The sequence below is a fragment of the Panthera tigris genome, chromosome A2, assembly GCF_018350195.1.
Source record: "Panthera tigris isolate Pti1 chromosome A2, P.tigris_Pti1_mat1.1, whole genome shotgun sequence".
Taxonomy (NCBI): Eukaryota; Metazoa; Chordata; class Mammalia; order Carnivora; family Felidae; genus Panthera; species Panthera tigris.
In genome coordinates this window covers 18,966,327-18,978,499 of record NC_056661.1, presented here as the reverse complement: position 1 = coordinate 18,978,499, position 12,173 = coordinate 18,966,327, and the positions used below count along the sequence as shown (strand labels likewise).

Here is a 12,173-nt window from a genome sequence, read left to right as displayed (position 1 = left end):
TAGAATGCATTTTCTTTTCTGTTTCCCACCAATAACCTCTGCTGAGGGCAATCAGGAGAAGGCAATGAAATTGATATTTCTAGGAAGATGGCATGATTCAACCACAAGTTATAAAGCTGAGCTCTGGCTGGGGTGCCACATTCTCTTCAGTGAAGTAGATTTGGGGAGTGGGTTTACACAACACCACAATCTTGCAGGAATTTATAAGATTATACTTTTTTGTTATTTGGAATGCACACAACTTCAATACCGGAGTATTTCATACAATATTGCTATCAACTTGAATAAAATTCCAACAAATGGTATTTTCACCCATTTTTTCCATCGAGGTAAATGGTCTTCCTATCCCCCTAAACAAGCTTTCGCCATTGATCTCATTTTAATCATAAAGACAGATACCATTTAAGATTTGGCTTCCTTCACATTACCTTCAGAAACACCCTGGACATCCTGGTATCTTCTAAAACCCAAATTCTCTTAACTTTGTTGACACAAAAAACAGTACCTCATAAACCTTCACGTATTCTATAGCCTCCATCCACCCCCTCCCCCCGACCCCATGCCAGTCTGAAGGAATTTTCATGTTAGGTGATAATGGCATCTTTTCCTTGCATTTTATAAAGTCAGGCTAATTCTGTCATACAGCCATGTCATCTTCAGCTAAAGAAGGCCAATGATGCTACAAAAGTTGAGTAAAAATTCCAGAGAAATGAATTCTTCCAAAGCTATCTTTTATAAGGGCATTTTAGTAAACATTTGGCTGAATGGGAACAGGCAACAAACACCACACCTACTAACTGAAGAAAATGAAATGCTAATTCCTTTAGACCAAATGACAACAGTTTGAAAGAGCTAGTATACTCACAACTGGGTAACTGATGAAAAGGTTCGATATGCTAACACATGCTCTTACACTTTCCTTAAGTCCCAGTGAAATGGCACACACAGCAAGAGGAGGTAATATTCACCCTCAACCTGCAGGGACTTGGACAACAGAGAAAGCCCAGGATAAGTGACACTGCTAGAAATCCCTTTCCCAGTAGGGGTGGAATAAAAAACCCTGCCTCACAGTGTTTTGGGCTTTCTACATCTCCTAGACAGAGAGAGGTGAAGGTATGAGCTGACAGACCTCTGCTGGAAATGACTTCCCCAGACAGCTGCTTGCTAAATGATGCCCTGAGGAGTCCTCTTGACCACAATGCTCAGTACTGCTGCAGAGTGTCCTACTGTCTGATGCCTCCACGAAGGTGCTGGGAAAGGGCTAGTGGGGCCTTGGTTATCATCCTGCCTCTCTAAGGCACACTTACTCCACAATATTTGACAAAGCAAGCTGGCAGAAGCCTCCTTTACTCCCTCACCCTAGACTTGCAAGTATCAGTCAATGATAAATAAAAGACATTTCACATCAAGAATCAGGATAAAAAGAATTATAAAACAATAAGAAAAACCAAAAAATACCAACCCAAAACATTTGACAGAAACCTCTTCGGAAGCATATACACAGATTCTACTTAGAGGTGCCCAGCAGATGGTGACTCAGAATCTGTACCAATTTGATCTAAAGTAAAACCTGGAGGGTAGGAGAATGAATGAATAGACAGAGACATTCATCTTCCATAAACACTTGGTTTATCCACTCTGAGGACTTCTCTCACATACTTATGTCTCTCATAAGATTTTGTATTGTGTTACTGGGAGCTTGAACCACATCCATTTTCTTAAAGAATATCCAGATATAAGAAATAAATTTATTTTCCTAGAATTATGATTGAAAATTACTTGACACGAAGAAGGGAGAGGGAGTAGGAGGAGGAGATGATCATCTAATTTCAAATGCTTATTAGGTACCAGATTCTATGCTAAGTGTTCTGTATACATTATTCACCAAATGTAATGTCACTCCTCAAGAAGCTTCCCTGACTACCCCTTCTAAAATTGCCCCCATCATGCATTCTTTAATACCCTGCTCTGTTATCTTCACAGCACTCAGGACTATCATATATTATTTTAAATTTGTCTAGTTGCTTATGCTCTGTCTTCAAACACTAAGACAGAGGTTATATAATCTACCTTGTTTACTGCAGCATCTCCAGCGTTGAGAAAAGTGCCTGGCACACAGCAGGCATTCATGAATGTATGATCTCACTGAGTCCACACCAGAGCCCCATGAGGTACTGGTGACAGAGGGAACTGAGGCTGAGGGAGGTAAAGAAACTTGCCAGAGACAACCCACCTAAGAAGTAACATCTGAATGCAGAACCTATACTCCTCTTTGCTGTGCTATACTATCTAGGTACAAACAAATCCCCTGGAGATCCCACTCTTAAAAATCTTTCCATCAGGGGCGCCTGGGTAGCTCAGTCGGTTAAGCATCCGACTTTGGCTCAGGTCACGATCTCGTGGTTCATGGGTTTGAGCCCCATGTCGGGCTCTGTGCTGACAGCTCAGGGCCTGGAGCCTGCTTCGGATCCTGTGTCTCCCTCTCTCTCTGCCCCTCCCCCACTCATGCTGTCTGCCTCTCTCTCTCAAAAGTAAATAAACATTAAAAAATTAAAAAAAAAATATTTCCACCATAATGACCTGCATATACCCTGAGTTGTGCTAAAGATTATTAGGAGGATGCTGAGTGGATCATGAAATCTATGCAGTTCAGCGAGAGGATTCTGTTGTGTGGCAGTGCTAAGCAGTATGCCCTCTGTCCCATGACTAGGGGAAGAATAAAAAGCTAGGAAAGGAAGTTGACTGAATAAGGATATGGTGCTACTTTATTAAGGAATAACTCCAGTGAATATTAAAAACGAGATCACACAAAAAATTGGTATTTGAGAGAATACCCTATGGGATCTATGAATACCAAAATGCCTGTCACCTTTCTTAGTCTGTTACAAGTTCCTGGAAGATAGAGGCTGTCTCTTATTTGTACTGCTGCACAGAGTACCTCATGATACCATATGCATAAAGATGGCTACCTGTCAAAACATCCTATTTCACCCCAAAAGAATTTTGGTACTCCTCTTCCTTTGTTCTGGTATCTCATTCACTAGGCAAGGGTTGGTCATCAGGGATCTAATCTAGGAGCCCTAAGCATGTTCACAGAATGTGTGGGGAGGCTGGGAGTAGAGATGTCTAAAGGCCGCTCTCCCTCCACACTGCTTGTGTAAATGCACATTTTGCCAGATATGGCTCCAAAAGAAACCCTGCCTCAGGATAAACCCTGTTTTTAAAGAAGGCTGTCTTAATTCTATTTGACATTTCTCTTCAAGGGGCTAGAAATTTCAGACAGGATTTTTTGTTGGGATAGAGGGAAAAGGCAATTAAGACACAATATTGTTATTTTTTAAGATCAAAGATTAAATAACTCTGATAAAAAGTAACACTCTTCTAGGAAACACATACAGTTGGGAGAATGGTACAAAAGAATAGCATCTGCCATGGCTCCCCCGTTTATGTTTCCACCACTCACAGTATTATTTAACACAGTGGCAAAGGACTTAATGATTAGTCACTGAGAACAAGATGTTCATAAACTAAATGAGTGTTCTCAAATTAGGACAGACAATTAGAATGGACTTGACCATAAGCATAAAGATTGGGATCTTCATTCTCTCAAAATATCATTAGGTAGCACAGTTTCTAACATATAATTAGCATCTATTAAATGACTGGCTTATTGATGGGCAATGAACAAATCAGTCAACAAGAACTCTGTCAAGGGGATATGGTCCTAATCCGGTCATTTTCTGAGGATCTAACAGTATTTATACTACTAACAATAGGTATGGATACATGAAGTTTCCCCTAATTAGTGCTTGTTCCCAAAGGGTTACAGCATGTCATCTCCATACCCATAAGGGGAGAACATGGCCAAAGAAGGGAAAAGGTTAAGTGTCATGAGCCATGATGAATGGAACAAAGCTGATGAAAGGCCATCAAGCTATAAGAGAAGAAGAGTTCTCATGCACTACTACTCTTCTCTGGCAGAGCCTTAAGATCTTGGGCATATAGCTGTGATTCACACTGTTAAGTACAGGCAGTGGGTACATAAAAATAAAACAGTATCATTAAGCTTCTTTCTCCCAGACAGAGGAACTAAGACACCACAAAGAAAATAACTTTCCCCAAGGGAACATCATGACAAGGACTCTATCCATTTCATAATTCCTTCCAAAACTATTGAAGATCCAGATTACAGCTCTAGGTGGGAAGCTGCCTACATCTAGATATTTCAAACATAAGGTAAGTCCAGATTCAGATTCACTAGCTCAGTCTATATGCAGCCAAGAACTTGAGTATGAAACTCCAATTTGTAAAGAACCATGATGAATGCAATACACAGGAATAATCTACTTCTCTCTCCTCCCCGATGGCCCTCTTGAGAAAGCAGCACATGCAGGCAGGACCTGAGTGTCACAGGAGTTGCCATCAGTGGTCTTCACCCTAGGTCTGGGTGTAAGTACTGACCTAGAATTCCTGTGCCAGGCAAATCCTTGAGATGACACACAGTCAAGGATTATTCTTTGCATTAGGTTCTCCATATCAGTCACACTCCAAAGGGAGGCACTCCAGACCTGTCATTTTTGCCCATCTACTGTCTTTGGCATCTAGTCCAACTGCAACTAGGCTCCAGTTTTTAAAATACACTTGTGCCCATTAACTCTTCTAAAGAAACCTTCCCAGCCTCTTCTAGAGTTTCTCCTTACAACCATTTTCTAGTTGGAATGTGGTATGCTCCAAATACAGATTTCTGGTACCTTTCCAAAGTTCAATCATGTGAAACCCTCCCTCCCCATATAGAAAAAATATATCCTTCCAGCATCATTTGACCGAAGTATAAAGCAACCTGGTTGGCCTCCATGCATCCGATGGCATCTTCCAAGAGTGAAAACTCCACGCAGACATAGCCATAGTCGTAACCTGGGGACAGCATTTAAATACAGACGGGAGTGGTGTTAGTGCCTTGCAAACACAAAAGACACACTTAAATCCCCTGTTTCTGAACCCCTTAATACAAGCCCTCCCAACTAGCCCCTCCCTCCCCTATACTAGGCAAAGCTGCTATTCCAAACAGAAAAAAGTACTGAAAGAAAATCTGGATGTTTCTGGACTTTGAGAGTCATTCCACAGTGGCTTTTTCTATTAACCAAGAAGATCCTTTGCTCTCTTTAGCACTGATGGTCTGGTGAAGGTGCCCCAGAATTAGGTAATCCCACAGTTAAGTTCAAGTGGGCACCCAAAACATATTAATCACAGGGTGAATCTTCTGGAAAAACAAAGTCAAGAAGAACAGGGAAGTATCTGGAAAAAAAAAAAAATGTATCCCAAGAGAGGAAGGAGAAGCAATTATCCCAAAGCTATGCTAATAGTCACCACTTTTCAAGCAGAAACCACCTTCAAAGACAGAAGTGCTGACAGACTGAGGCAACTATTCTGTTTGGATACCACAGGAGGCTTCTGGTTGGCAGGGGACAGACCATTTCAGGTCTCCTCTTTTTTTCTTTGTTTCAACTCAAGTCATAAACCAGCTTAAATCTTTATGAAAGGAAGAAGGTGTAAAAGCATAAATAAATTCAAATAGCTGGGTCCAAAACTGTGCTTGTGCACAAAGATTGGCAGTGGGGTAGGCTGGGGGAGAGACAGCAGTTGTTAGCAATCAGTACATGTTCAAGAACTGTATGAACCATTAGAGTTACAGAATACCCTTCACCTTTCTCCTAAGCAAGTGTCATTTGCAACTCTCATGACCCATGAGACTGGGAGCTCATGGGATTTACAGGCTGCCAAGCTCTAATACTAACCCATCCTATAATTTCCCAGATACTGGCACCACATGACTACAAAACACACTTGGCAATGCAATGCTCCACAAGGACTTCCATGCTTCCTCCACTGCCTCCCAGGATAAAGACACTCCTGTTTAGAAGCAACGCTGTGCAAATGAACAGCAAGAAAAAGATGTGACTTGTTCAGATGAGAAAAAAACTCAGGGAAAGAGAAAGAGAAACAACACAAACCCAGGCCAATTTGGAGCAGTAAGTATATATAATAGGAAACTAAGTATCATTACATTAAGGTATCAAAGACCAAAAAGTAAAAAAATCAAAATCAAAACAGACAAAAATTAGAGCAACAGAAAATGTAACTTAAAAAAAAAAAAGAGCAAACTTGGTGACATGGGTTGGATTCTTTGTCACTTGGATTGAATGGCCTGAAATGTTTTATTATGATAAGAATAAAACTGACTTCAGACTTGTTAAATACTCCAAGTTCATTATGAAATATGACAATGGTATAGGCTGATTCTTGCTTAGAATTTTAGGAGTTAACCAGGAAGGAAAAAACAAATCTATTAGAAATCTCAGCATCACTTTAAGCTGAGAGAGATTTTCTATTTGATTTCACAGCTTTGACCAACACTAACCCCTGCAACCTCTACCTAAATTTACCACAAAATCAGCCTCCTCTGATTAGTAACTATTTGAAAAAATGAAACTACTCTAAAGAAATGGTATATATATTTACATATGCCCTGTTAACAATGGAAATTGTCTCGTTACTTAATTCCTTTTGAGTGGATTTTCTTGATCAAACTTGGTGAACATCTACAGAAAACACTGGAAATTTTGTAAAGGGCTCTGATTGTTCCTGAGAAACACTGGAGAGTAACAGAAGCAACTAAGGTCCCTTTTATCACCAAATATCTACTGCAAACATTGAAATGCATATCCACAATCAGAAGGGGGTACCCAAGGAATAAGCAGATATACTCTCAAGTGTGGGGATCACCTCTACAAAGCATATCAAAGTTCAGGTGTGTGGAAAGCAACTCTCTCTATAGCTGCCAAAACGGACAACACAGGGAACTAACACCAATTGGGAAAGCCTTGAGCTTCTTTTCTGTACTTAAAGAAGTAACTATTGTGGCCCAAAAGGGCACACCACAGAATCTATAGACAGAGAAAGAAAGAAGATTCATGACAACCTTCATACTTTGCTAAAGGACACACAAGACTTTGATACTATACTCACTGGAAAGGGAAAAGATATGTCTGCAAGCAACACTATGAGCATCTTTATACATCAACACTGTAATACTTTATGTTTACAATGTGCTTCAGATTTAATATTAGAATCACAAGCCCAACATTCCATTTCTTTGCCTGAAACTTTAGCTATTACACAGTAACAAAAACTTAAAGTTTAATTATAATGCCTAAAACTTAAAAAAAAAAAAAAAAAAAAGTACCCAATCTTGATCCTAAGCATTTTTTGTGTCTCACAGCTGTATAAGGATTTTTCAGGAACTGCCAAAATGCACAATACTAATACTTACATAGCACTTGTTGGTGCAAGGCTGCACTCGAAACACTTTACATACACTAATTTAATCCTCACAAGACTACCCTATGAGGTAAGTACTATTAAGTTCATGGGGTTATAGGCATAGGGAAATAGGCAAAGAAATAAGTAATTTGCTTAAAATCACCTCAATGGTAAGTAGCAATATGGGCTCAGAGCCAGACAGTACAGATTCAAATCGATGCTGTTAACTGCTACACTGAATAGCCTCTCACCTTTTAATAAAATCCAAGAGTGATACAGATAATCTGAATTCTGAATTTTACAGAGCCCAATCACAGAAAGGGTACAGACAGATAAGACCGTGTCTATCGTTAAGAAATACTGAGATCTGGGTGCTTGAGTGGCTCAGTCAGTTAAGCATCTGACTTCAGCTCAAGTCATGATCTCATTTTGTGAGTTCAAGCCCCCTATCAGGCTCCATGCTGTCAGTGTGGAGCCTGCTTGGGATTCTCTCCTTCTCTCCCTCCCTCCCTCCCTCTCATTCTCTCTCTCTCCCCCTCCCTCTCTAAAATAAAATAAAATTTGGGTGCCTGGGTAGCTCAGTCAATTAAGTGTCCAACTCTTGATTTCAGCTCAGGTCATGATCTCTCAGTTTATGAATTCGAGTCCCACATCAGGCTCAGCACTGACAGTGTGGAGCCTGCTTGGGATTGTCTCTGTCTCTCTGTCTCTGTCTCTCTCTCTCTCGAAAATAAATAAATAAATAAACTTAAAATAACATAAAATGAAATAAAGAAATACTGAAATCAGCATACCAGTTATCCTTACTCTAAAATACCTATAGCAAAACCTTTTGAGTGGGCCTGAGTATGCAAGTTAGAAAGCATTCGCACTCATGGACTGCTATACTGGCTACCAAAAGTCTTCTGCAAAGACAAAAACCTGAAACTCTTATAATGATGGTTACAAAAATTATAATACAGTAAGACACTTGATATAGGAAACTTAATAAACATATTTTAAAGGCTTCAAAAATGAGGACAATTATATAAAACGTGTATAGGAAAAAGAACCAGAATTAAACACAATGAAGTTGCATCTAACTCCTAGGTTAGACATAAAGTCCGCATATGAGATGAAAACCATGCATTGTCAAAATCATACTCGAACACCCCAATGTGAAGAACAACATACCATCTCTCAATATAGGTTAAGTCCAACACTGCCAGTTTTTCCTCCAGCGTTGCAACAGATCGCTTTTCTTTTGGTTGACACCAGATGAAGAGGCTGGCTTGCATTTAAGGGCCATAATGTATGAAAAACATATCACTTTAAATAACAGAATCACAGCTAGCACAGTGAATGCTCACACTTAGAGAAACTTGGATACAGAGACCAACTGAAGCCACGACTGAGTCACATCCCACCTCTCATGCTCACTTCATGAGAGGGAAGATGGGGTTGTAGAGAGGGGTTGAGCAAGCACAGGTGAAATTTGAAAATGATGTAATGCAACACAACTATACATGAACATGATTACAATGGTTGTATTGTTATAGTGGGATAACTGGGGATTTTTTTTATAGTTCACAGAAAAAGTTCTAGCAGACCTGTTCTACCACAGACCTAAACATTCTGAAAACAACCAACAAACTTTGCATTCAGAATTGCTAGGAACCATTTGGAATCATTAAGATGATAAACTCAGTGTTAACAGTCCCACAAAAAGATTCTTACCTAAAGTGTAAAAAATTCTTTTATTACGTTTTTCTTCTACCACCACATGCTGGAAGAAGCCTGGTGGCCTGATGGGTCTTTGCACTTATTTATAGGACTATTAAAAAGCATATTTTACTCCATTTTCTATTCCAAATGTGTAGATTTCTAAAAGAAATATGAATGCTCCTTACAGGTTTGGTTTTTTAGTTTAGTTTTGTTTTTTGGGCAGCTGAGGAGGATGAGAACAGGGAAAGAGAAGGAAATTTATAAAGATAACATTAAAATTTCAATTCTTGGGGCACCTGGGTGGCTTAGTCGGTTAAGCATCCGACTTCAGCTCAGATCATGATCTCATGGTTTGTGGGTTCGAGCCCTGCATTGGGCTCTGTACTGGCAGCTCAGAGCCTGAAGTCTGCTTCAGATTCTGTGTCTTCCTCTCTCTCAAAAATAAACATTAAAAAATAACTTTTTAATAAAAAAAATAAAATTTCAATTCTTCTTCATATTCACTAATCACGTGGTTGTCTATTCTCCAAAAAAGTACCTGTGCTAAAAACTAACCAGGTGCTTAATAAGTGCTTATTAATAAGGTGCTTAAAAAGTACAGAAAACAAAGCCCTGACAAATAATATACAGTATCTTTTAGTCTCTACTCCTAAAAAAGCTGACTCAAGAGACGCTGACAAAGGTGGCCCTCAATTGTTCAAGTCAACTGTAATGTCTATACCAAACCACACTTTTGTAACAATTACACAGCAATATTTATTTAAGCAAATGAGATGAGTAGCCCTACATTCAAACTAGTCTAGAAAAACTCAACTAACATAAACAATTCTGGCTCAATTTCCCATTAGGAGGACTAAGTGACTTTGATAAAGCCCGGAATATACATACCAACTATGAAATGTAAAAAGAATTTTAAAGGATTTTAAAGGACATAGGCAGCGGGGAATCATGATGAACACTGAGTACAACGTATAGAATTGTTGAATCACTATATTCTACACTTGAAACTAAACTATACTGGAATAATAATTAAAAAACAAAAAGAAGTCATAGAGGGGCAAAGAGGTTTCTTTATTTTATTGGGTATCTCTGAGGAAAAGAAAACACATTTTTTTTCTCTAAACAAGGATTATTATTTCTGTGGGAACAAAGCATTATGAATATAAAAAGCACCATGACAAATCTTAATAGAGATTCAAGAGGGCTAAAGGTCCTATTTTCGTAATTCCATTTCATGGGGCTACAGGTTTTTAGAAGTAAAATATTATCAAGTTAGAGATTTTAACAAAAACCAAAACAGAACTGATCCAGGTATTTGAATTCCTATCAATGGGAATAATATACCAAAAGAGGCCAGTGTGCAAGATTTCTAAGAGGTACTTTGCCCTGCTAAACCCTCAGGTGAATATGCACCTGCAGCTTGCATTATGAAAATTAGGAAAATATCTGATTTATATGTCAACCTATAGTGTGGGAAGAATAGAATTGGACCCAGGAGGGGCCCCTGGGTGGCTCGGTAGGTTAAGCGTCTAACTCTGGATTTTGGCTCAGGTCATGATCTCCTGTTCCTGAGATCAAGCCCCGCCTCAGGTTCTGTGCTGAGCAAGGAGGCTGCTTGGGATTCTCTCCCCCCCACCCCCCGCCCCCGTCTCTGTCCCTCCCCCAATCATGTTCTCTTTCAAAATAAACATTAAAAAAAAAAAAAAAAGAACCGGACCCTATGAAATTCATTACACTGACATCTTATAAGCACTTTCAATCCTCTCCCCCTCAACTATGCACCTAAGGTTGCTGGTTTCTAACAAAAAAAGATGAAACAAGGAAGATACCCACTCATGATTACTTGCTAAATTTTTTAAAACTGCATATGGTTCTATTTTATTTAGTGCTCCATCTGTGCCAACTGATTATAAAAGAAAAAAAAATGGGGGTGGGTTTCATTTTCAAGTAGTTTTCAAAGTTCAAAATTAATCTTAGGGTCACTTCATCCTTATGATGGTTCTCTGGCCCCGGGATACCATTTGTTAGGAAATTCTCACCCTTATTTGATTCATTTCAATTCCAATGACATTAATAATGCTATGTGAGCATGGCGGAAGAGGAGGGTCCTTGCCCTCAGAGAGTCTGGTCTAAAGGAAGACTTATAAAATAGACAGGCATAGACTACCTCAAGATGCTATATAAGTCAGAAAAGGAAACAATTATTATTTTTTATTGAGACAGAATTACATAACATTGTATTGGTTTTAGGTACACAACATAATGGTTCGATATATGTGTATACTGCAAAATGATTACTACAATAAGTTTATAATTAATACCCATCACCACATACAGTTACCAATTTTTTTTTCTTGAGAACTTTTAAGATCTATTCTCTTAGCAACTTTCAAATATACAAAACAGTACTGTTAACTACAGTCATCATGATATACATTACATCCTCAGGACTTACTTATCTGGGCACAATTTTTTTTTTTAACATTATTTATTTATGTAATTTCTACACTCAATATGGGGCTAAAACTCAATATCCCAAGATCAAGAGTCACATGCTCTTCCAACTGAGCCAGCCAGGAGCCCCTGGGAACAATTATTCTTTACAAAGCCAATGATCTAGTTCAATTTTTGTTCACTTGAAAACAAACAATCTACAGAGTGAACAGCTGGAGTAAAAGAGGAACCTCTGCAGATCTACTTTTTTCCCCAGCCAATAACACTCTATCCTGGCAGGAAAGATCGTGTAAGTGTGGCAAAAGGATCACTGAAGAGAGGAGCAGCACCACTGAATGCTGTAGCAAACTGCCCATGTAGAGATAATCCCAGAACAAGAGAAGTCCCAGATGAGGGGTGACGTCTTTTCATTCCCACATCCCCAACACTAGCATAATACCTGGTACATGGTGCTGCTCAGTCCACACCACATCAATTGTAATGAGTATCTTCACTGGAGCAAGACACAAGAAAAGTAACTTCTACAGTTTGTATATATGCAGAAGCTAACTCACCACAAGCTCCCAGTCAAGCCACTTCTCTCTGGGCTTGGGTTATCCATACACCAAGTTGCAATGATGGTAACTTCTTTGCAGAGGGTTTCAGGAGTGCATTTCAGTACCCCTGTGCTTCTATTACAAAGCATTAGGGGGACG

General features: G+C 39.2%; 1 protein-coding gene across 5 annotated transcripts in view; it reads right to left on the bottom strand.

The window, feature by feature from the left end:
* The window catches only part of RBM6 (RNA binding motif protein 6), a 103,754-nt gene that overhangs the window by 51,156 nt on the left and 40,425 nt on the right, over window positions 1–12,173 (bottom strand). For 2 of the 5 annotated variants that reach the window (XM_042978995.1, XM_007088543.3), the window contains one exon: window positions 4,841–4,914. The exons of 2 other annotated variants lie outside the window; for them this stretch is intronic. In XM_042978995.1, coding sequence (XP_042834929.1) covers window positions 4,841–4,914 — 74 coding nt within the window. Of the gene's footprint in view, window positions 1–4,840; window positions 4,915–12,173 lie in introns of those variants that run through there. One more of the 5 variants, XM_007088544.2, reaches the window with a different exon arrangement.